We start from the raw sequence: 21,543 nt of genomic DNA, 5'->3' as shown, positions 1-21,543 counted from the left end.
CTTTTGAAGTCCTGTGCATCCTGAAATCGGGTTTAACTGTTGCACTGTACCACGGTTGAACTTCACGCGCAGAAGAGGAGATAGACAGGAACTGGGGGCAGTCGTTACCATATGAATCCACCTGCATTTGAAAGCCACTGTTCGCGAGCATAGTGAAAAATATTGAGAGTTCTCATTACACTCGCGCCATGCTCTTAAAAAAAGTGGTCTCAGTCAACTTCTGTAGAAAAAAGACATTTATTCACAATTTTTACAACAAATACACAAGGACATTGTGTAAATACACAAATACATAAGCAAGTACACAAGGATGGGGATGAAACATAGAGTGGAGAAATTTCATGAAACACCTTCACAGCTTGGGCCTTACGCCACGTAAACGAAGTGTGCAACAAGTTCTCGCGCACTAATGATAGCTCTCATCGGCTTAATTCATATGAGCACCGGGAAGCCAATGGGACTTGGAGGCACTAATGTCACTGCGTTCTTTTGTTCTTTTCCTCAAAAAGCAAGAGACGTCGCATATATGCTACGCGACTTCCACGTTATATGAAAGGTTAACGCGAAGCTTCGCTTGTGCGGTGCACTATCGTTGGCGGGTGGTCGTGGCGTGTTACTTGTGGAGCCCTCTCTTGTCATCAAAACTTCTGACATTGTAAAAAAAGTTCAAGAAATAAAACAAGCCATATTAGCAACATGTCCTTACGTTAAAGCTGTTCGTAAAAGCGCGTTCCAGCCAGTCATAATGTTGAACATACTATTAGCCAGTGCGGCCAGCCAATGGTAAACAGCCGTTACGAAGAAAAAGCTTTGTGAATATGGACATAGAACCTCGCAACGCCAGTAGCTTCACCTGAGCTTGGCCGCACAACCGTTCGACAGCCCCGCATATTCGTGCGATGAATCGCTCCTACGCATTTGACCAAGGCTCCAGCTGTCGGCCAATTTTACATTTATGAAACATGTGTATATTCCTTCGTCCTTTCCCTTTAACGTAGGTTGTGAATGACACGCGCTAGCAAGAAATAATGTATCACAATCAGCATAACTAGACATACGGGACGTTGCTCAGTCGCGCAGCTTAAGCACAACTACAAGGGAAGCCTTTTGTTCGCTCTCTGACTATAGAACATGGTTTACTGCACGGTCTCCACTCCATAAGTGAACAATGTCAGTGACCAAGCTACACTGATGAGGAACTCACATAACGTGCTTTTGCAGAATTGTTTCAGCGATGCGTAGATTAATGCATGGGAGAGGGCAAACACCTTTGTGGGTGAACGGACGCCCGTAATGAGAGTGTCAAGTGCACTCTAGCAAACATAAGTACCATGCTTAGGCATCTTATTTCAAGTTAGGAAACGGGCAGTGAAAGCCTGATACATTATTTTAATGGTGAGCCAGCGCTAATACAAAGACATAGATTTAATATTTTCTGTCTGAATTGCACTATTCTAGCATTGCATTATGTAAAACAATTCAAACAAAACCGCAGGTACATTGGAACCTCTGGATCGAGAACTGGCGCAACAAAGAATATATTGGACTGCATTTCCTAAACTAATGGAGCATATTTTACCATTTATTATCAAATCAATGTGACCGGCTGTCCTAAACACATTGATTGACACTGTACGCCCAGTTTTCTCGTTTTTGCCTCCACAGCTAAATTTTCACAGGCCAATATTTCAAGCCTTCCGCAAGCAGTTGAACATGACTATCATTCGGCTATTTGTGCAGTAGATATTATCACGCAAGGAACTAGGACAACTGCCGCAGAAGCCCATAAAGGAGAAATGCTTCTGGTAACCTTTCACAGACGGCCTTTTAGAGTTGAGAAGCCCAACACGACATTCATTGGTGTGCTTTCATTGACGCAGCGTTTCCCAGTAGGAAACCGTCATACGGAAACCATCATACGGAAACCGTCATACGGAAACCGTCATATGGAACGTTTAGCCATAAGCCGTGCGACATGATTACGTTTTCACCGTCGGTCATCCAGTTCGTTCTGACACTAAATGAGCAACAACTCTGTAAAGCATGCCGAAAATAATACCTGTAGCGACTCTCGTCATCAACGAACAACGTTTGCAAGGAACAGTCCCACAAAAGACAAACATCTCGTTGGCAGTTCTCGCTCGGAATTTCAAGTTTCTAAATTATAAACACTGGCACGCATCTTCGTCAGGCTATTTTTTTCGCAGCGTCATTGGCAGTTCTGCTAGCTGTTTTGTTAGCAGTTCCATTGACAGTTTCATCGGTGGCAACGGCCGACGACGAGTTCTCTTCAGGGTGCTTCGAATGTCCGTTCGCTGCCTTCTCAGCGGCCGCTGTCTTCCGGCTGTTGTACGCCTGGATATAGAAATTGATGAACAATCCGAGAACCAGTGCGACCTGCGGGATAGCGATGTAGAGCAGAATGGGGGGATAGCCGCAGTCCACGAAGATGGGAATAAACGCGTGCGCGATGAGCAGTACGAACTGCCCGATTTGTAGCCTGGTCAGGTATCGCTTCCACCACAGGTACTTCTGCACCGACGGCCCGAGGCAGGCGAGGAAGTAGTACGCGTACATGATGATGTGCACGAACGAGTTAACGCAGACGCCGAGAACCACCTGTCCGTCGGCGCCGAACTGCATGAACATCCAGCCGCTGAACACGACGATGGTGTGGTGCACCACGTGGAGGACGCTTATGTGCGAGAACTTCTTTTTCATGATGAAGAACACAGTGTCCATGAAGTCGGCCACGCGCACCCACAGGTACCAGTAAAGAGAGTCGAGCAGGCTCAACGCGTGTGGGTCAGAGCTGTAGGTGAGACCCTGGCAGTAGGCGCTGTAGCCGGCGGCCCAGAAGGAGTGATAAAAGATGCGGCAGAAGAAATACACGTTGGCAAGCACCTGGAACAGGTTGTACGCCATCACGGTCCGCTTCGCGGAGTACGGCTGCTTGTTCTTCATGTATCGCGGCCCGAAGGACTTGGCCACGTACAAGTACGTGCCCAGCAGGGCCACGATGTACATGGGGTTCTGTAGCGTAATCCAGTTCTTGGTCCGCGGGTCCCTTAGGGCCAGGATCGTGTCGATGGCGCTCGCTGGCTTCAGAGACAGGGACTCCATGCCTGCAGTGCTCTGCGAAGCTCGCGCGACGCGCGGCAGCAGTCTTCCAGGTTTTGGCAGATGAGCCGGGGATATACCGTGCAAGAAAAGTCACGTCGGCCGGAACACCGGGAGAGACGCGTCTGCTGTGACTGGTGCCGAGAACCGTAGATTGGGAACCAGAGGACGCGACGCACGAAAAATAAAAGCTCAAAAAAAGGGAAGGGAACTCACCAGCGTAAGCACGTGGTCGCTGATGTCAGCAGCGAAATTGCAGCAGTTGGTGGCGGAAGGGGAAAGAAAAAAAACTTGCGTCTCGGACAAAGGGCAATATAGAGAGAGCGAAAGTGGCCCGTCGCCGACTCCCCCCTCCTTGTCTAGCCGTGCTTCTTAGAGTTGTGTGCGTGTGCCGACGTAACCTTGGTCTTTTTTTCGTTTCTTATAAGCTCGCATTGTTTTTTGCTTCTCGGACGAAAAATGACGCACGACAATCCGCACGCCGACCACAGTCTGCTTGGCGGTGGTGGATGAAGGGATACTGGTGCCGGCACCAGCTGGTATACCACACGAAGAAAAACGCGATTACTATCTCCGGGCAAGGGAAGTCGCGGAGGGATGAGCCGGTCGGTTGTTCGGTAATCTCGCTCCATGTTTTACTGCCAACTGGCTCTCGCCAAATTCCGAACCAAAGGGAGAGTGCTGATCAAATGAAATTGTCTTCCAGCACGCTGCACCTCTTGGGGTCACGTTATCGGCCAGTCTCCTTGCCGAGTTTGCCTTCAATCTTCCCTCCTGTCACCCACCGTCTGTGTTTCAGTTTGTAAAATAAAAAAGCGGATCATCGGGTACGTATGAACGGTCAGTACCACGCGGTCTCGGAGTCAAGGTTGGCGGGCATGGGCCGGTTTCGCGCGCGTAACAGCAGTCTTTAGGTCAATGACCAGCCGCCGTGAAACAACACGCAGGCCTAGCAAGTCGCACGTTACCCAACGAAATTGGCGAATTATTCCGTCGCACTACGCATCGACGTAGAAGCGAACTTAGTGACAGCTGTAAATGTTGGTGTGACAGCGATAAAACAGAAGCTGGCTGAGCAGAAAATAGGGTACCAAGAGACGTGGTTGAAGACTTAGCTGCTCTCCCAGCTGAAGACACCATGCCCTTAGCTGAAGAAGCTGTACTTCCGCTCTTAGGTACGCTTACTTTAGAGCTCACAAGCGGAACTGGTGGAGTGAATTCACCTACTACCAACCAGGTGTGTCACTTCCGCTATTTACGCTATCCCCACTTTCTAAGCTACATTCCTGTTAGGCATCATGCGCCATGTCAACATAGCGATGACGCAATGGCGCCGTTTTTCTGCCTTCTCTTCTACATTATGTTAAATAAAATAAAAGACAGCAGTCTTCAGCAATTCATTCCACTCTGAACTCGTTTACAGCGACAGCACCATTTGTAATACAGCTCAAACTGCCCCCTTGTTTTCGCTTGCTTTCTTGTTCCTCGCATAATTGTGCTTACCCACTTTGACGGAATGGCCAAGATGTCAATGGGCATATGGCAACTCTATTGATATGAGAGGGGGAAAGGGGGAAATGAAGCTTGCAGTCGAAGAACATTGCATTATTTAAAAAATGAATTCAACAATATGAAATACAAAATATTAAAATAATATTATGCGTACTGTGATATCAAATAAACTGGCGCTGAGTTAACTAATATATTGTTGTGATTTGCGCGTATGCAGCAAGTCTGAATAGGTGCACCTGCTTAAACAGTATCAGACTCTCCGTATCTAAGCAGACCAGGTTATTTAGTTAGGTGTGGCTTTATGAAGCCTTCTTTTTGGAGCTGTTTGGACAAAGTGTTACACTAATTTGTCTTTTTACCTGGTGTTCTAAGATATTATTAGAAAATATTTTATTGACCCAATCATGGTGCCCTATGTTCATTATTCTTTCTTTTGTTTGACATTGTGAGGTTGCTTTCTGGTTGTGAAGTACTTGCGAGAAGTTTAGTAAAACAGCCATAATTTGTTTTGTCATTCAGTAGGCAACGTTCAATCTCCTACATGGCCGCTGTATTGGCAGCGTGACATTTAGGATGGCCTTAAAATGTAAAGTTACCTTGAATCATATTTGAGATTCAGTTTTTGTGTAAACCACTTTCTCAGTCCCGGTGATTAAACAGATGCCGTATTAAAGGCGCCTCGCTTTTCAGGCTCATGAGCCTTTTTGAAGGTGGCGGCTGGGAGCTATCCACTTCGAAAACCAACACTTCTACAATTGATGTTAAAAAGCAAATAATGCAGAAGCGCCCACGATAGCTAAGCAAAATACTTTTTGTTTTCGTCTAAATTTGTAGACATGATATATCGTGTACTTCGGGGCTGTATATCATGTGAGTTACTACGTCAATAACTATAGGTGGCATAGCACTTGCAACGCCTTCACTGACAGCGAATCCGTCGACGTTTTCGACGTTCTTTTCCACCAGCTTCTTCCTTGTTAGCGCACCCTCCATTGCGGGTATGTGCCATGTTAGAGGTCCAGCATCGTCATTGTCATGTGCGACTCTCATGTGAGGCGTCGACGCTGTTTTCAAGAGCGTGACGACGAGGAAATGCTCGCCAGCACATCACAATTTTGTAAACAACAAATTCTACGCGATGCATGCATTGACATCCCCATCCCCTAGGATACTGCTAGCTGTGGCCTCGAAAATACGAGCGATGACGTCGTGGCTCTTAGAGTTTCTGTGGAGTGCAAAACCTTGCACTGTTGCGCGATAGCGCTGCGGTTAGGTCGTCCTCCTCCCAAGTGCACAATGCTGCTCTGACTTGGAATCCCAGTAATGACGACTGTAAACAAGGTTTTCATTTCCTTCGCCCAATGCGATGGTGAAGCTCAAGATGAGATAGGCAGACTGACATTTCCAAAATAATGCCGATGACGACAATGGTCGTCGTCAGCCTAACGGAATGGGCGGACGAACAAAAGGCAAACCCAATTTCAAGCACTTCGTTGCTGCTGTAAAAAAAATTGCTGACTCTCCGTAGATGTAACCATGACATGGCTATCGGCAAAGCAGATTTATGGGGGATGATACTGCCACAATCTTAAAATGTGTGTAGGGCAAGTTCACAACGGCACACCCCACCACACCACACGGCACCACACCGCACCACGCCATACTGTGCGTTCGTCCATATGGACGCTGCTCAGCTAAGCGAAAAAAAACCGGCTGAAGGCCGCATGATAGGCAGGGAAAGACGCAGGGTGACAGAGCGCTCGGCCCAGCTAGAAGAATAATGAATTGAATTCTGGGGTTTTACGTTCCAAAACCAGGATTTGATTATGAGGCACGCCATGGTGTGGGCTCCGGATTAATCTTGGCCATCAGGGGATCTTTAACGTGCCCCCAATGCACTGGACACGGGCGTTTTTTAATGGCCGCGAACTTGCGATTTCGCCGTGGTTGTGCTCCGAGGAGGCACATGACGTCACAACGGGCGCCTCGCCGCGGATATTTCTCTCTCTCTCACTCCCTAGTCACTACTGCGCATGCGCCACTAGTACCGCACCGAGCCACAGGTACAGTACTAGTGGCACCGAGCACCGAGCCACAGGTGTTCCGCCGCTGCGCAGAACCGCGCCTTTCCACCCCCCGCCGTTTGATATGACCTCATACCGCGTTCCTCGTCGTTGCGCTCGCCTCCGCTCGCTTCGCCAGCTGCATCGCATGCCTTATAACATGCCGAAGGATTGAAAAGGAGAGCGCGCGTGCGCCGCAACCACAGTTGAGGCGGCAGTATGGATGGCGACAATTCTGATAAGCAGGAGGAGGCCTGGAATCGATATCGGAACGAGATGAAGAGGAAACGAATCGGCCAGGAAACAGACGAGCAGCGCGTCGAATGACTGGCTAAACGCCGCAACATAGCTAGACGACCAGACTAACCTGGACTTGCAATCAAGATTAACCAGGGCTAACCATGCTATGCCTTAGCTTTCGCTACGTGTACCCTGGCATAGCCGAGCTAAGCCAGTGCCAATTTTTGCATTTCGCCTTCATCAAAATGCGGTCACCACAGCCGGGATTTGATTCCGCGACCTTGTGCTTAGCAGCGCAACGCCATAACCGCTAAGCCCCCGCGGCGGGTAGAAGCGTCTTAAGGAGGCACCACGAAGCGTGGCGCCCTCTCTCGAGGCGACGCAAAACCTGCGCCACGGAACTCGCGGACCACTGCCGTTCAAAAGAGCGCTCAGCGCCAAAAGACGACAATGAAGTGCATGGGGCCCTGTCTCCGCATTTTGAACGTCGTTGTTGGGAATGGCAAATAAAACTCCAGCGTACTAGAAGTTACAGCTTGAGTGATATTGTGAACAAACATTAGGAAGAACTCGGAAGCAATATTTTTAGTAACTTGTTTGAGCAATAACTAGCATATGTAATGCGGTCCTGGTCGGGGGCAAGAGACCGCATTTTCTTAAGAGGAAGCTTTAGCTCTGGCCCAACTCCAACATAGCCTATGTAAAACGCAAGAACGCTTTTGTCAGATAACCCCTAGATCAATTTTAAGTAGATTTGTTGCATTTGAGAGAGAAAGCTTAATTCTAGTGACTGTTGGAAGCGGAATTTTTATTTAGGGCTTGAATATTGTGAAAAGAATTTTCAAAAATTCGAAAGTTTGAAAGTTTGAAAAAGTAGGCGCACAAAGGTTATAAATTAATAGCTCTGTATCAAGAATACATATAGCGCTTCTGTAAACGGCCTCCATTAGGTCATTCAAAAAGGACAAATTCTTTATGTCAATTTAAATCTTACGTGAATTTCTTACGTTGTGTGCATGGGTTCTGCAAAAGCTGTCTTTACATATTACTGAATTTTTTCAGATTCTTTTGTAACATGTCAATTTCGTCCGCTTTATATGTACTGTTATATACAATCCCCATAATTGTGATATCATTTTTCGTTGCCGAGTTACACAGTTGTAAACTCAATAATTTCGTTTTCTGAAAACTTTCGATTTTTGCAAATTTTTAATAAAAGATTGACGACCTAAAGCAAAAATTTGGAACCAACAGTCACTAGATTTGAATTTTTTCTTTTAAATGCAATAAATCTTGCCAAATTTGGTACTGTGGTGGCCGAGAAAAACGAATTCCCCTTTTACGTGCGTTTAGATAGTAGCAGCCGAGCTGAAGCTTTCTCTTAAGTTTTGACTGGTGGCCCGGACGATATCCTTTTGTTCTCGCAACTTGCCCTGATGTTCTCGTCTGAGTGCCCCGATAACGGCTCTGGCTTTTGGCTTAAGGTCACTTGAAGGTCGCCGACAACGGGAGAGAAAAGCATTTCATGCTTAAGAACAACCTCGCTCTGCAAAGAACTTCGCGAAGAACGCAACTCAAGCTGTTTCTGCACTCGACGAGCACGTGCCCTCTGTGAGTCTGATATTTAGGCGCAGCCAACGAGGCAGCTGGAAAAGCATGCAACGCTTTCATGGGTTTGTCCGTGTCGATGCACCTATGCCGTCGAGGTCTATGTAAGTTTATCCAGCCAGGACAACGTATACAGAGTTCATTGTCGCAAATAGTGTCAGCGCTACGCCAGCGTCCTAAAGATGAGCGTGCGTTTGAAACAAAGTGGTTTTGCAGTCACGAAATATTCGACACGGAAAGCGATATGCGTTTACCACGGGTTTTCGCGAAGCGCGCGCCGTGCAACAACTAGCTAATGCAAGCTGCTGCGTTTACGCGTCAAGCAGTAGGGACAACAAAATCTGCATACAAATGAAAATGTAACAAGGGGCAGGGCGTCTTGACGCCGAGGCGAACGCACGTTTGTGTGGAGCGTTGAAAACATGCACCTATACGAAGCTCGAAAATGTTCGCAATGGGGCTCATGCTCCTGGCGCTATAACACTGGAGGATCCAGGTGAAGGCCCGGCCTCCTTTCCGCGTTCTGGTAACCGGTGCCAACCTCAAAACTTGTTCCACGTGGATGTGCCTTGCAAACATACCAGCTATAATCCGTAAATTGCAATATGCGCCGTAACGTAATAAGTCTAACAACTTAATTCGAGAAAAAGTGGCAATTAGTCAACCATGCGTTTTCATTTATTATGCAAGTAATGTCGGTTTCTACGAGCAGTCTAGCTTAAGGAATATAATTCTGCCATTTGCCACAAGCAATTTGTGAAAACTTTTTTATAGTTTAATGAAACACCTGTTATATTGTTCGGCGAAGGTGGGCAGCTCACCTCTTTCGCATACGATGGGGACCGGTCAGAACTTGGTGAAGGTAACCTTTTTCCAGAGGATTGGCCGAAGCGACTGCTGCTTGGCTTCGGTTATCTAATAAGCGATGTATATTCAGCATGACAGTGACCTTCTAATAGAACGCTGAGAGCTATCCCATGCAGACATCGACCGTGTGATCTTGCAGTCAGGAATCATCTGTCACGTAGGGCAGCATTTTAATAACCAGTTCCTCCCGCATCATAACATTGGAGCCAGACTTGTGAGCGTAGACGTAAGCGCTGTGTTTGTCCTAAAGGTAGTGTAGCTGCTTTCACGCAACAAGATTATTTTCCTTTTTTTTATCTTTTCTTCTTATTTTCAAAGGCAAACGTACATTATTTGCCCCTGCTACTGTCGAGGCGGACGCCGGTTGAGGTCAGGCGACGTCGAAACTCGGTACGGGGCAGGAATTTTCATTTGCTCCTATCGCGACCATTCTCGGTGCATTTACGCTTGCGTAGCACATCCGCAGCGCCTGTTTTCACTGTGCTGTGTGATCCCCCTTCCGCACCGAACAAATTCCAGTCGCTCCGAACGAGTCGCGCGTTCCTTTAGGTGAGCCGCACAAGATTACGTGCGATCGCACCACGCTCATTAAATCCCTGAATAACATTATGTGAGCCTTGGTTGCTCCCCGTTTCTATCAGGGGTCGTGTCATCCAGTTCTCCGTGTGATGGCTCACGTCGTCTCTCGCACGGCCACCGCACGTGTAGATGGTCCAGTGTGCACAGGTGCAAGGACCGATGGATGGAGGGCACGTATTTGTACCTCGTTCTTTGGCCCAGCACTGCAGTCTGGAAGGAAGCAGAACGGCACGTGTCAAGCGCCGGGGGCCTTTGCGAGAGTTCCACAGTACTGTGCAAAAGACTCAGGCAAAACACAGCTATAGCTATGGCAGGTCAAGAAACTTGGTTCACGAGCACGTGGCGACGAGGAACAATGATAACGTTGCTGTGATGCTGCTATATACGCCACGTGCGGAGGGCTGGCCAGGAAGTGGCCGATGTCCGGAAAGAGGTGACATCCTGACGTCATGGTTGCTGGTGCGCTGCTGCCGTCGCAATTTCAAGGATGTCATTTTATCTGTTTTCTGAAACATCACTTCCGCGAAGTGGATCATGGTGGTGAAGCGTCTCGAGTTAGTTCACGGCAATTAAGTGCGCCAAAATCCCATGGCGTTAACTACGGTCGTCTGTATTGAAAGCATATTTTGCTGATACCACCTTTTGAGAAACTGATGAAAAGAAAACGTCAATCCTTAGTCACGCGAAAAAAAGGAGAGACATTTATATATTCACATTGTGAGCATGTGCAGAAAAAAAAAAACCTTGACGGAGACCTCTGTGCACTAAACACATAAATGAGACGTTAAAGATACCCTAGTGGTCAAAATTAATCCGGTGTCCCACCACTACGGTGTGGCTCATAATGAAACCGTGGTTCTGGCACGTAAAACCCCAGAATTCAATTTCAACAGTGTGTTGTCCAAGCTTATTACCTTTAGCAAAGAGTCCTACATTCTTTTGCATAGCTTTTTGTTTGTTTGTTTGTTTGTTTGTTTGTTTGTTTGTTTGTTTGTTTGTTTGTTTGTTTGTTTGTTTGTTTGTTTGCTTGCTCGTTTGCTTGCTTGTTTGTTTGTCTCTTTGTTTGTTTGTTTGTTTGTTTGTTTGTTTGTTTGTTTGTTTGTTTGATTGTTTGTTTGTTTGCTTGCTTGCTTGTTTGTTTGTTTGTTTGTTTGTTTGTTTGTTTGTTTGTTTGTTTGTTTGTTTGTTTGTTTGTTTGTTTGTTTGTTTGTTTGTTTGTTTGTTTGTTTGTTTGTTTGTTTGTTTGTTTGTTTGTTTGTTTGTTTGTTTGTTTGTTTGTTTGTTTGTTTGTTAAAAGTTCTCACGTTCCTGTAGCAAGTATTACCACTCACGACAAACAGCTACCTACGCCAGCTGTTGCTTGCTGCACACATATCTCGAGTGAACTAATGCCGCGAGTTTCCCGACATTCCCAACATTCCCGGCTTTTTTAATTGAAAACACACTAATGTCTCTGAGAGAGGAAAGAAATGTACAAACGCGAAACATTCGCGCGTCCGGTTTGCTACCGTGTACGGTGAAAAGGGCCGCGCACTGCTAATGACTCGCCTCATTTTTTCGCTTCTTTTTCTTTTTCTCCCCTTAAGCTCTCTCTCGGTATTAATATTTTCCCAAGGTGACGCGAACACTGACCACTTAGTCACCTAAACTACACTTCCTTGTTTAAAGAAAGAGCTCTGCGGGAAGCCTCTTGGACTAAATAGGTTTCATGATGATTGACGTTGGGACGGAGCTGCTCTCTCTCCTTCCTCCCATCTCGATATCGTAACATTCAACCGCTAAGCTTCCTGCTTTCTCGGAGGGAGTATTTACAGGGCCCTTCTAGCAGGCAGCATACACCCACCATGGTAGCCTAATATCTATGGTCTTGTGCTATTGAGGTCGAGGTGGCGTGTTCAATCCTGGCCGTGGCGACCACATTTAGACGGTGGCAAAATGCAAAAATGCTCGTGTACTTAAATGTAGGTCCACGTTAAAGAACCCCTGGTGGTCAAAATTAATTCGCAGTCCCCCACTGCGGCATGCCTCATAATCAGGTCGTGGTTTCGGCACGTAAAACTCCAGAATTTATCTTAATTTAGCGGGCCTCACACACAACCTGGCTGGCAATAACATTTCTGCCGGCACAAAACGTAAGAAACTTTCCTTGCGTTTCTGTGCCGGTGCTCACGTAGCAATTCTTACGTAAGAGAGTGCTTCGTGATTGGCAAGTTTGATAGCGAGCGAACAAGACGGTATGCAATCTGCCTCTTAATCACAAAATGCACCTTCGAGGGAGAAGCTTCACGAGTGCAGCAGGAGTTCGCCAACATTACAACCATAATTCAGATGCCCAGAATAGCAAAGTCACCGCAGTATCTGAAAAGCGCAGTGGATCAAGGACACGTTGTGGCGTGATACAGCGGAAACATTTTCTTTTTTACTACGCTTGAAAGGCAAACTTACTCGCTCACGCGTGTTTCGCGATGAGTTTATGCATATTCTTTTCTAGTTTTCGCTAATAGTATGTCGTTTCATTGAGCAATTCCACGTCAAACACACGAGCAAGAATTCTGAGAAGCACATGTGTATATTAGGTATTGACGCCAGATTCATGCGTGGGCAATGGAATTCGACGTGATTAACACTAATTCACGAATGCCGATGAAATGCAGTTGACCCTAAAATTGTTGAATGCCTTCTATTCAAAAGCGGTATATTCTAAAAAGCACAAAAGCAAGTAGGTCTATTTTCTATTTCACTCAGTGCTGCCTTACCTGTCCGTCCGTCCGTCCGTCTGTCTGTCTGTCTATCTGTCTGTGTGTCTGTCTGTCCGTCTGTCTGTGTGTCTGTCTGTCTGTCCGTCCGTCCGTCCGTCCGTCCGTCCGTCCGTCCGTCCCCGTCCATCCGTCCGTCCGTCTGTCTGTCTGTCTGTCTGTCTGTCTATCTGTCTGTGTGTCTGTCCGTCCGTCCGTCCGTCCGTCCGTCCGTCCGTCCGTCCGTCCGTCCGTCCGTCCGTCTGTCTGTCTGTCTGTCTGTCTGTCTGTCTGTCTGTCTGTCTGTCAGTCCGTCCGTCCGTCCGTCCGTCCGTCCGTCCGTCCGTCCGTCCGTCCGTCCGTCCGTCTGTAATTATAATTGTTGTAGCTTAATTCTAACTAAATGTAACTTTACATCAGTGTCGAGAACGATGCAAAGGTCAAGGTAGCCAACGAGCGAAATATCGGTAATGACCGCTTGATCCTACAGATTTTGCCGTGGAAGACAAATCGAGGGAGTAATACGCGCCTGAAACAACGTTTACAAACAGGTTCATTCGCCTTTCAGTCGTTGGCAAAAACAGCGGACGGAGTGGTATGCTTTGACGTCATTCCATGCTTCATTACCTCTCGGAAATGAATTTATCGGCTCTTCAGAGGGAAACGTGCGCCGCCGAGGCGTATGGGGCGATTAATGAGCTGAATGTTAATGAACGTGCGCTTCCCGGCGAAACAGAAAGCTAGTGGCTTTTTGTGGCCTCCGGGGGAAGCGATAGAGTTCCCAGTACGAACAAACAGCCGTGGCCGCGATGGCTGCCTTCGTTGCACTTGGCACCTCTTCAACGCAGTGTGCTTAGCTCACTCACCATCGCGAGCTAAGCCCCAATAAAGGCAGGGAAAGTGCACTTTTAACATCGGAAACGAGAGAGCGTGACGACGAGCATAAGTGAGGATTACTTTTTGTTGCTTTCAATATAAAAATAGCGACACCCGTTCGGAGGAGTTAGCGAGCGAATTCCCAATCTGGCAAACAGCCAGCCCTTAGCAAGAAGTTGTTTATCGACTGTTCGTGAAAAAAAATTACCTTTCTATGCCGGTGTCAGCGAAGGCTATGTCAGACGTTAGACATCAAGTAATCTTTTAGAGAAAGCAGTATAGGTAAACAGCACTTCTTGAGAAAGATTAGCAGCCGCAGAGGGTGTAAGGAAGCGTGTCATAGTGATCAAAAACTGTCTTATGTAAACAAGGTGCACTAATTAACTATTCCACAAATATTTGCTTCAGAATACATATTGTAATCCTGAAACAGCCGCTCGCGAAGGATCAAGACTCGTCCACTTAGTAAGTATTCTTAGACGACCACCAGTTTTGAAATGTATATAGCGTTAATACGTAGCTGTACCCCGTAAAATGTTCTGACAAAGCACACTTTACGCACGGCTAAATTTAATTTCACTTATTTTTTTCTCTTTTTTAAGGTAGCGCGATAATCGTCTAGCGTTGACTGAAACCTTCCTGTCTGGCTGTTTTTATACTTAAGCGGACTGTTTGTATGCAGTCCGCTTAAGGCCGTATAATGATAAGCCTGATAAACCGCATACCCGGCCGGCCGCAACAGGAAGAGCAGTGATTGTCCTACTGTTACCCGTCCTAATTCATGATAGCTTGAAGCTTTGATGTTTTAGTACATATCTTTACTTGGTAATAGCGAACTTATGAGCGAACTAAAATGCGGTATGCGTTCAATTTTGTAGCGTTTCGTCGCTCGACCGGTTATGTAATTGTAAATAACAGGAGCGTTCATGTGAAATATTTGCTTGCGACATGTTCTAAGCATATTGCATATAGTGAGTACTGGTATTTATCTGACTGCTAGGGTTCCTACTAGCCTTTGCTACTACTGCTCTACTACTGCTACCAGTGCAACTAGCCTTCGGCTACGCGTGGATCCACTTTAGGAAACTTTATATGTAGAATAAAAATTGAATTGAATTCCTTACCTGAAGTAAGGAATTGAATACCTTACAAAGAAGCATCTTTGACTACAGCTGCGTACTTAAAAAGGTCGTTTCTGCTTTCACCAATGATGGTCAAGATTATTGCCATTTTCCTTAAAACAAGTCACCCAACAACGATGAGGCATCGTTGGCCTAGTCGCGCACAATTATTTGCAGCACCTGCAGACGTCATCTGCAAACGACGTTGTCTGCCCCACCCCAAAGCCTCCAAGCAGAAAGAAACAGTCGCACGAAGAATGAAATAATGTGACCATTGAATACCGGGGACCGGTGCAATTTCTTCCTATCCGGTTGTCAACTTCACAAATATTCACGGTCGTGTAAGTCGAAACAGTGTCGAATTTCGTCCAGCTGGAACTCTCGGTTTGTTCCTGACCAAACTTTATTGATGAATGCACGTAGTTGTTAGGGGTCTGACCCTTGGCTTCTGTACTTTTCCCGAGACTTCGGTTCAGATAACTCTAAGATGCCGGCCGAAAATACAATTATGAATTAGAACGATTATTTCGAGATCAAGGGGGCTCACAGATGGAGTAGCACGCTGTGGCCTCAGAAAGGCTGGCCAACATTTTGATAGGAGGAGCTAGGACCTTTGACGGAAAAATAGGTCCTCTTATCGAAACGTTGGCCAGCCTTTCTGAGGCACTTTATCCCTCTTTATAACATATATACCACAACGACTATCTCAAGGCGTGCGTTTTGTGCTAACTTCTCTTGTTTGCATGCTTGCGCTTGTTCCTCGCAAATACGTGCTTTATCCTACTAGCTAAAAGGTACAGTTCTGAACATAGTACGTGTATTTTTCCCTGTACAAATCAGATAAATATGAATGAATTAAAATGTTAAAGAGTAGAAAAAAAAGCGCTAAATGACAGAACGAAGAGGACATAGACCACAGCGCTGACTAACAACCAAGTGTTTTTATTCTTTCAATCAGCATGTATATATTCTATAACTATCGCGATAGTGGTATATATGACGTCATCACCCTGTTGTGCTATTCCATGTTTAAAAAAGGTGATCTTTGTCCTCGCCACCCCTCTTTCTCTCTTTTTTTCTTTTTTGCGTAATTCTGCTTTTATGAACGATATTATTTGACATCACTGTTCTAATGAATCCAAGGCGCTCGAAGCAGTACTTGGATGCTTGTATACTTGGATGAAACATGGATGCTTGTACGAAATTTTCCGTGTGGAACTCGTACGGAATACGAAAAAGAAGAAATAGATGGGGCGCGTTTCGACAAGAGCCCTTCCCTTTGTAAAAAGAACAACAACCTTTCTTGAAAGGATTGAAATAAGCTTCTCTCTTCGAAAGCGGGGGTCAGGGACCGTAGGGTAGCGTGTGAGTTTTCGTAGAAAGTGTAGGCTGTAGCAGAGAAGTGTGGGGATGGAGGGGAGGCTTTCTTTTTTTTATATTTTGTTTTTCCTTTTTGTTAAGAAGGATTAGTTTTGTACCTTGGGGTTCTTCCCCTTGCGGATTCTTTGAAAAGACACAGAAAACGGCACGGGTCGGCGATCCCTCATTCAAAAATGTCGTCGGGGAGTTTGCTGTACAAGTTAAGAAAGCAACAGGAAAGCAGCTACTTGGGTACAACAAGGAGTCGAACCAGAATATAGTAGCCATGACATAGAAGAGAAGAAAAATTATCTGAGAGGATCCGATAACACTTAAAGCACATAAATACCTGTGTAATAAAAGAAATGAAAAGGGAGGGGAAACGCGGAGGAGCAAGAAGCGATATGTTCGATGAATTGAATTGATAAAAAAGAAGAATAAAAAGGCTACTTATTTGGGTCTTTTCATTCGTAAAAAAACACCAAGTTACACGTTCTTTCAAAGGCGGTAAGAGCAACTTCCGTTATTTGCATTGCATGGTAAAGCAAATAATTTTGTTCTCGTGCTAAGTAGATAAATACATAACTTAGGCCTAAAGCATAAATCAGGACCGAAGTTTATGCAGAATTCAATCGCTAAACACATATCGTCCATAAGAAAAAGGTAAACACAGTATGCAGAAATTGCAGTATTGTGAAAAGGGAAATAAAAGCAAACAGAGAACAATTCGAACATAACACACGATAAATTTTTTAATTGATTAAATTATTTCACACACACACATATATATATATATATATATATATATATATATAGGAACGGGGAGGATGCATGGAAGGACAACTAGTTACATCCGAGCTAAATTAAACGTTCGAGCTAGCTGATGCATCCAGATGCATATCGGAACGCTAAATAAAACACATACAGACATGGTGTTTTTACTCGCTTCCAGGCATGTGTCCTTTTTCGCTTTATGCATAAATTCAGGATAACGAGAGGTAGTTTTGGTTGGCTACTGTGCATCGGGGAAGTTGGAAAAGAATAGAAATAGGCAGTTGTAATCAAGCGCTGTCATATTTTGCCTTGCTGAACCACCGTGTTCTTGCACTGGCATTATCATTTGAAGCTTTCTTGTTCAATTTTATCTGTCCACAATAGTACTTGCCTGCAATGCAAGCCACGAGACGCGCCGCTAATGAACTCACAGAATTGTACATTGACTATATTTAGCGGCGCTATAACGTAAAACTATTCCAATATGTTTTTATTCTATATCTTCTGACGTCAAATTTGCGTAACCGCCGACGTAAGCATCGGACGGCGACCCACCAGGGTGGTCTGAACAAACCAAGCAAACGCTCTCCTCGTTTATAGGGGGTCACTTTTGTTCACATTAAAAACGAATAACATTACCTACACTGAGCGGCTTGTCTTAAGCTAATTGGCTGACGAGAGGCGATCGCTTAACTGGAGAGGGATTCGATGGGGCTGAGCTAGTGCACTGAAAATCGATAACCGATTGAAGAGAGTGGTGCCGGCGTCACGATTGGTCCGCTTTCCCTTACTTAGCGTGCGGTGGCTGGTCGAAAATCGCGGCGGCATGCAATGGAAGGTTAAGCATGCCGCTAAAACGGATCCTCAACAAAGAAGAGTTGGCAGAGCGAGGTCGGAAACGTGCCGAAAGTGCTCGAAAACGTTACACGGCCACGCAAAAAGTTTTATTGTACGCAAATAAAGCCCTGCTCTCTGATAGGTGCAAATAGCCAGTGCCTGAGCGATTGTCGGCAGCCATCCTTTCTTTCTGAACGGGGCAGCCTGCAGCTATATAGAAGAAATTTCAGTTTTGTTCGGCAAACTAAAGCATCTTTGATGGGTACTCGTTACTTTTACGCGGTGAGTTTTTGTGGTTTTGTGACATCGCCAGACAGGCAGGTGAAGTGGGTGCTGCCCGAAAACCTTTTAGCAATAGCCGAGGGCTAATGGCAAAAAGGCGTCTAAACCGTAACAACTTTTTTTTGTTCGGTCCAATCTTGCATAATCAGTTCGTAATCAGTGTGTAGACGGGGAGCTATCACGGTTTTTGTGACGTCGCGTGACAGACAAGCAAAGGGGGGTCCCAAAAATTTTTGACCAATCGCGGAGGTCTGATTGCAGAATTGGATCAGAAAAGTTTGCAATAGCTTTACCGTATATCGCCCTAGATTACCATTGTTCACCTTGCTTAGCAGCGTACAGTTGCTCTTCCTGATTTCTTTGACTGCGATACACGGGATTTCAGTGGACACACCTACAAAGACAAAAACAAATATCTCGCGTAAGGCATGGAAAGAGGTCAAGTACATGCCTCACGGGATGTACCCTGTATACAAACAAAATATCAAGATTGTACGCAATTTGTTCGGCGTTACGTGAAGATTTGCGCGAAGCATGGATGAAGACCGAAATTAATGCGTGCACCTTGCCTCAATTGTGAGTTCCTAGCCTCGCGCTAGATTCGTTTCCGCCAATAACTAACGTCGTTATTAGTCCCTTCTTGCGAAGACCGCAGTTTGTTTGTGCACACTGAGGAAGTCCGTTCTAATTTCGCTTATATTTGCATGATCACGTTTGCAAAACTGCAATAATGACGCTCATCATGCACGACAAAGCTCGCAAACAATGATAAAGAATGCGCATGACACAACGCTGTTTTTCGAGTTGCAAGCCACGGACCAAAAACAAAGGCTTTCACACTGCAAAGGACCGCCATTCTAGCCGCGTAACGTACGCTGTCCTCACAGTCGCGATGGTGCTCGTGCAAATTATCTTGGTATTGACCTCTGCATGCGTTACGGCCGCGCATTCGCTTGTTCTTTGTGACAGAGTCTGGTTAATGCAATGTCGCTGGAAGCTCGCTCCGCGACACCGCGGAGAAAATTTGCGAAACTTACATCTGTCTCGTCCGGCTTTCGTGGAACTGTGTACAGTGGACAAGCAATTTTGTTCGTCCTATGCGGCTCTCGGCGGCTATCCGATGCAATCAGCAAATTGCTTGAGTGGAAACGCTCCTCTACCCCATTCTTCTCGCGTGTCCTCGGGGAAGTACATGGTTTCCAAGCAAGTAGCACAGGGAACAAAGGCTGGTGGACGCCTCACGTCGGACCGATATGACCCGACGTGACCCTTGTATTTACTCGCTAAGGTAATTTTGAAATATGTGGTCCGATCGCATGGTCCCATTAACACGTCACTGTCCGTTGCTGAAAACGCTTTCCTGTGAACGAGAAGAAGGATAACTGAGGGGCCCGATTTTTGTTATATAGTAAAATCACATGAAGGCAAGGGACAGTGAAACCAAGGAAGGCATTGGGCAACTAACTTGTTTTCAATTGAGTGGCAGGAACGATAAAGTAAACCTTGCTGAAACTTCGAAGTGCGTTTATTTAGGGGACATTAATTGTGAAAGGAACTCTCCATAGATGAACGGAAATTAGTTGGGGCGCACACAGCAGGCTCACAAACGGTAACGTTTCAACAGTTCTCAACTCGCAAACGGCAACTTACTAATAGCTTTGAAAATAAATATATAGGTTGTTAGAGCTAACGTTGGCTAAGCAGTTCAACTAAAAAATATATATATTTTGAAACGACGATGAAATATGCCCATTTAGGATATTTACCGTGTTCGGTCGTCAGAACTCTGACAACCGAACACCGTATATAGGTCATATGATTGCATCCTGCGCCAAGTTTTTTTTATCTTTTTTTTTACCTTTGAACAGCTTGGCTAACGTTACCTGAGACACGCGTTATATAATCTGCGAGTCCCTAACTTATGAGACCGGAACTTGGCGGATACCAAATGAACTTAGGATGCTAAGCATCGCATGACAAACAATGCGATAAAACATGATAGACGTAAGGTTGAGAGAAAAGAAGGCAGGAGCAGGGAGTGAAAAAGACACGCGGGTAACTGACTTCCTCGCTGAGATTAAGGAAGTTAGATTGCATTTATCAGGTCGCGTGATGATTAGAGTATTCAGAGAGTGGTTTATTAGACTGGCTAAGTGGGTGCCAAGAAATGGGAAACGCAGTTTATGGTGACAGCTAGAGATTAGCGAGTTACCAGGAATGGAATAAAATAGGCTGGCGACCATTAATTGTACATAGTCCTGCAAGACATAAACACGTTGATGACGAGAGGACTGCCACATACGTGGGCCGTTCTATAGGACAGCCTCACAGTTGAACATGCGACAGGATATTTCTTTATCGGTTTGCCCGCTGAAGACCTTTCCCATTTTATTCTTCTCGCTTTATATAGCCATGTTTACATTAGTGTTATACACTGTGCAGTTGTACTATAGCATTTTGTTCGTTGAGGTGGACGCACGCAAGGCAGTTGCGGCCCCGATATATGCACGTCATCAGTAGAGCTTCAATATAGCGTTCAACATTGCCAGTGCATGGCCAACGCAAAATTCTGTAACTTCATCTCGTAGAGGAAAATTAAAGCATTTAAATGGTAACGCTGGCGTCTTTTGTTAGGCCTAGCAGCGTCATAAGGGAGAGTTGTTTTCAATAACATGGCTGGGCCATCGACAGGCTTGCAACAGACAAAAAGAGGCTTGTGATTTTATTATTATTATTATTATTATTATTATTATTATTATTATTATTATTATTATTATTATTATTATTATTATTATTATTATTATTATTATTATTATTATTATTATTATTATTATTGTTGGTGGTGGTAGTGGTGGTAGTGGTGATGATGATGATGTATTCGCAAACTACGGCGCAGTCCCGCAACTTCTGTGGATTTTTCGTCGGAAAATGGGCGTTTATCCAGGATTCTGGTTTTGGAGGTGCTACCAAAACGTGTACATGGATATATATATTTAAAGAGAGAGAAAGAGAGATAGTTTATTACGCGCATCTGACTTATCTGTACGTTGTCATCAGTAATCTGCCGTCGGTGTCTCTTTTTAATCACCTGTGTGTGCGATCATCCTCACTAGTGGGCTGCGCTAGCTGTGTCTTCAACGAGTCTCTCGGTCCAAATAAATAAAGGCTGTCCACACTACTGCCCTCAATTTATATATTGCGGTGGAAGTGGCTGTGCGGCGTTAATTACCGTGAAAGCAACGCCTAGTTGTTTATACATTTTCAGGTGGGAACAGCGCTAAAGATGTGAACACAGATGAAAGCACCGGGAAAACGACACGCTGCTCTCTAAGATGGTTTATTATTGTGATAGACAAACATTAAAATATGCTACAGCGAGTCGTCAAAAGCATAAAATACATAGAAAACATAAAAGAAGAGGCATGGGTGGAGGCACAATTTAAAGAACTGACATTCGTTTTTCTCCGATGATAAACTGTTTGCCCGCTGAATTAATGCAAGGCCAGCTCTAGAAAGTTTTCCTGCTGTCAAACGCCATGGTGTCAAGATGGCGCTTAAGCTGAAGAAAAC

General features: G+C 45.3%; 1 protein-coding gene across 1 annotated transcript; it reads right to left on the bottom strand.

Moving 5' to 3' along the window:
• Positions 1-224: 224 nt before the first annotated feature.
• LOC135898693 (very long chain fatty acid elongase 7-like) lies at positions 225-3,297 on the bottom strand. The gene has a single exon (XM_065427790.1). The coding sequence runs from the start codon at positions 3,121-3,123 to the stop codon at positions 2,188-2,190; it is 936 nt and encodes a 311-aa protein (XP_065283862.1). The 5' UTR covers positions 3,124-3,297; the 3' UTR covers positions 225-2,187.
• Between the last annotated feature and the right edge of the window lie 18,246 nt (positions 3,298-21,543).

Source organism: Dermacentor albipictus, chromosome 3 (genome assembly GCF_038994185.2).
Source record: "Dermacentor albipictus isolate Rhodes 1998 colony chromosome 3, USDA_Dalb.pri_finalv2, whole genome shotgun sequence".
Lineage (NCBI taxonomy): Eukaryota > Metazoa > Arthropoda > Arachnida > Ixodida > Ixodidae > Dermacentor > Dermacentor albipictus.
This window is presented reverse-complemented; position numbering and strand designations above follow the sequence as displayed.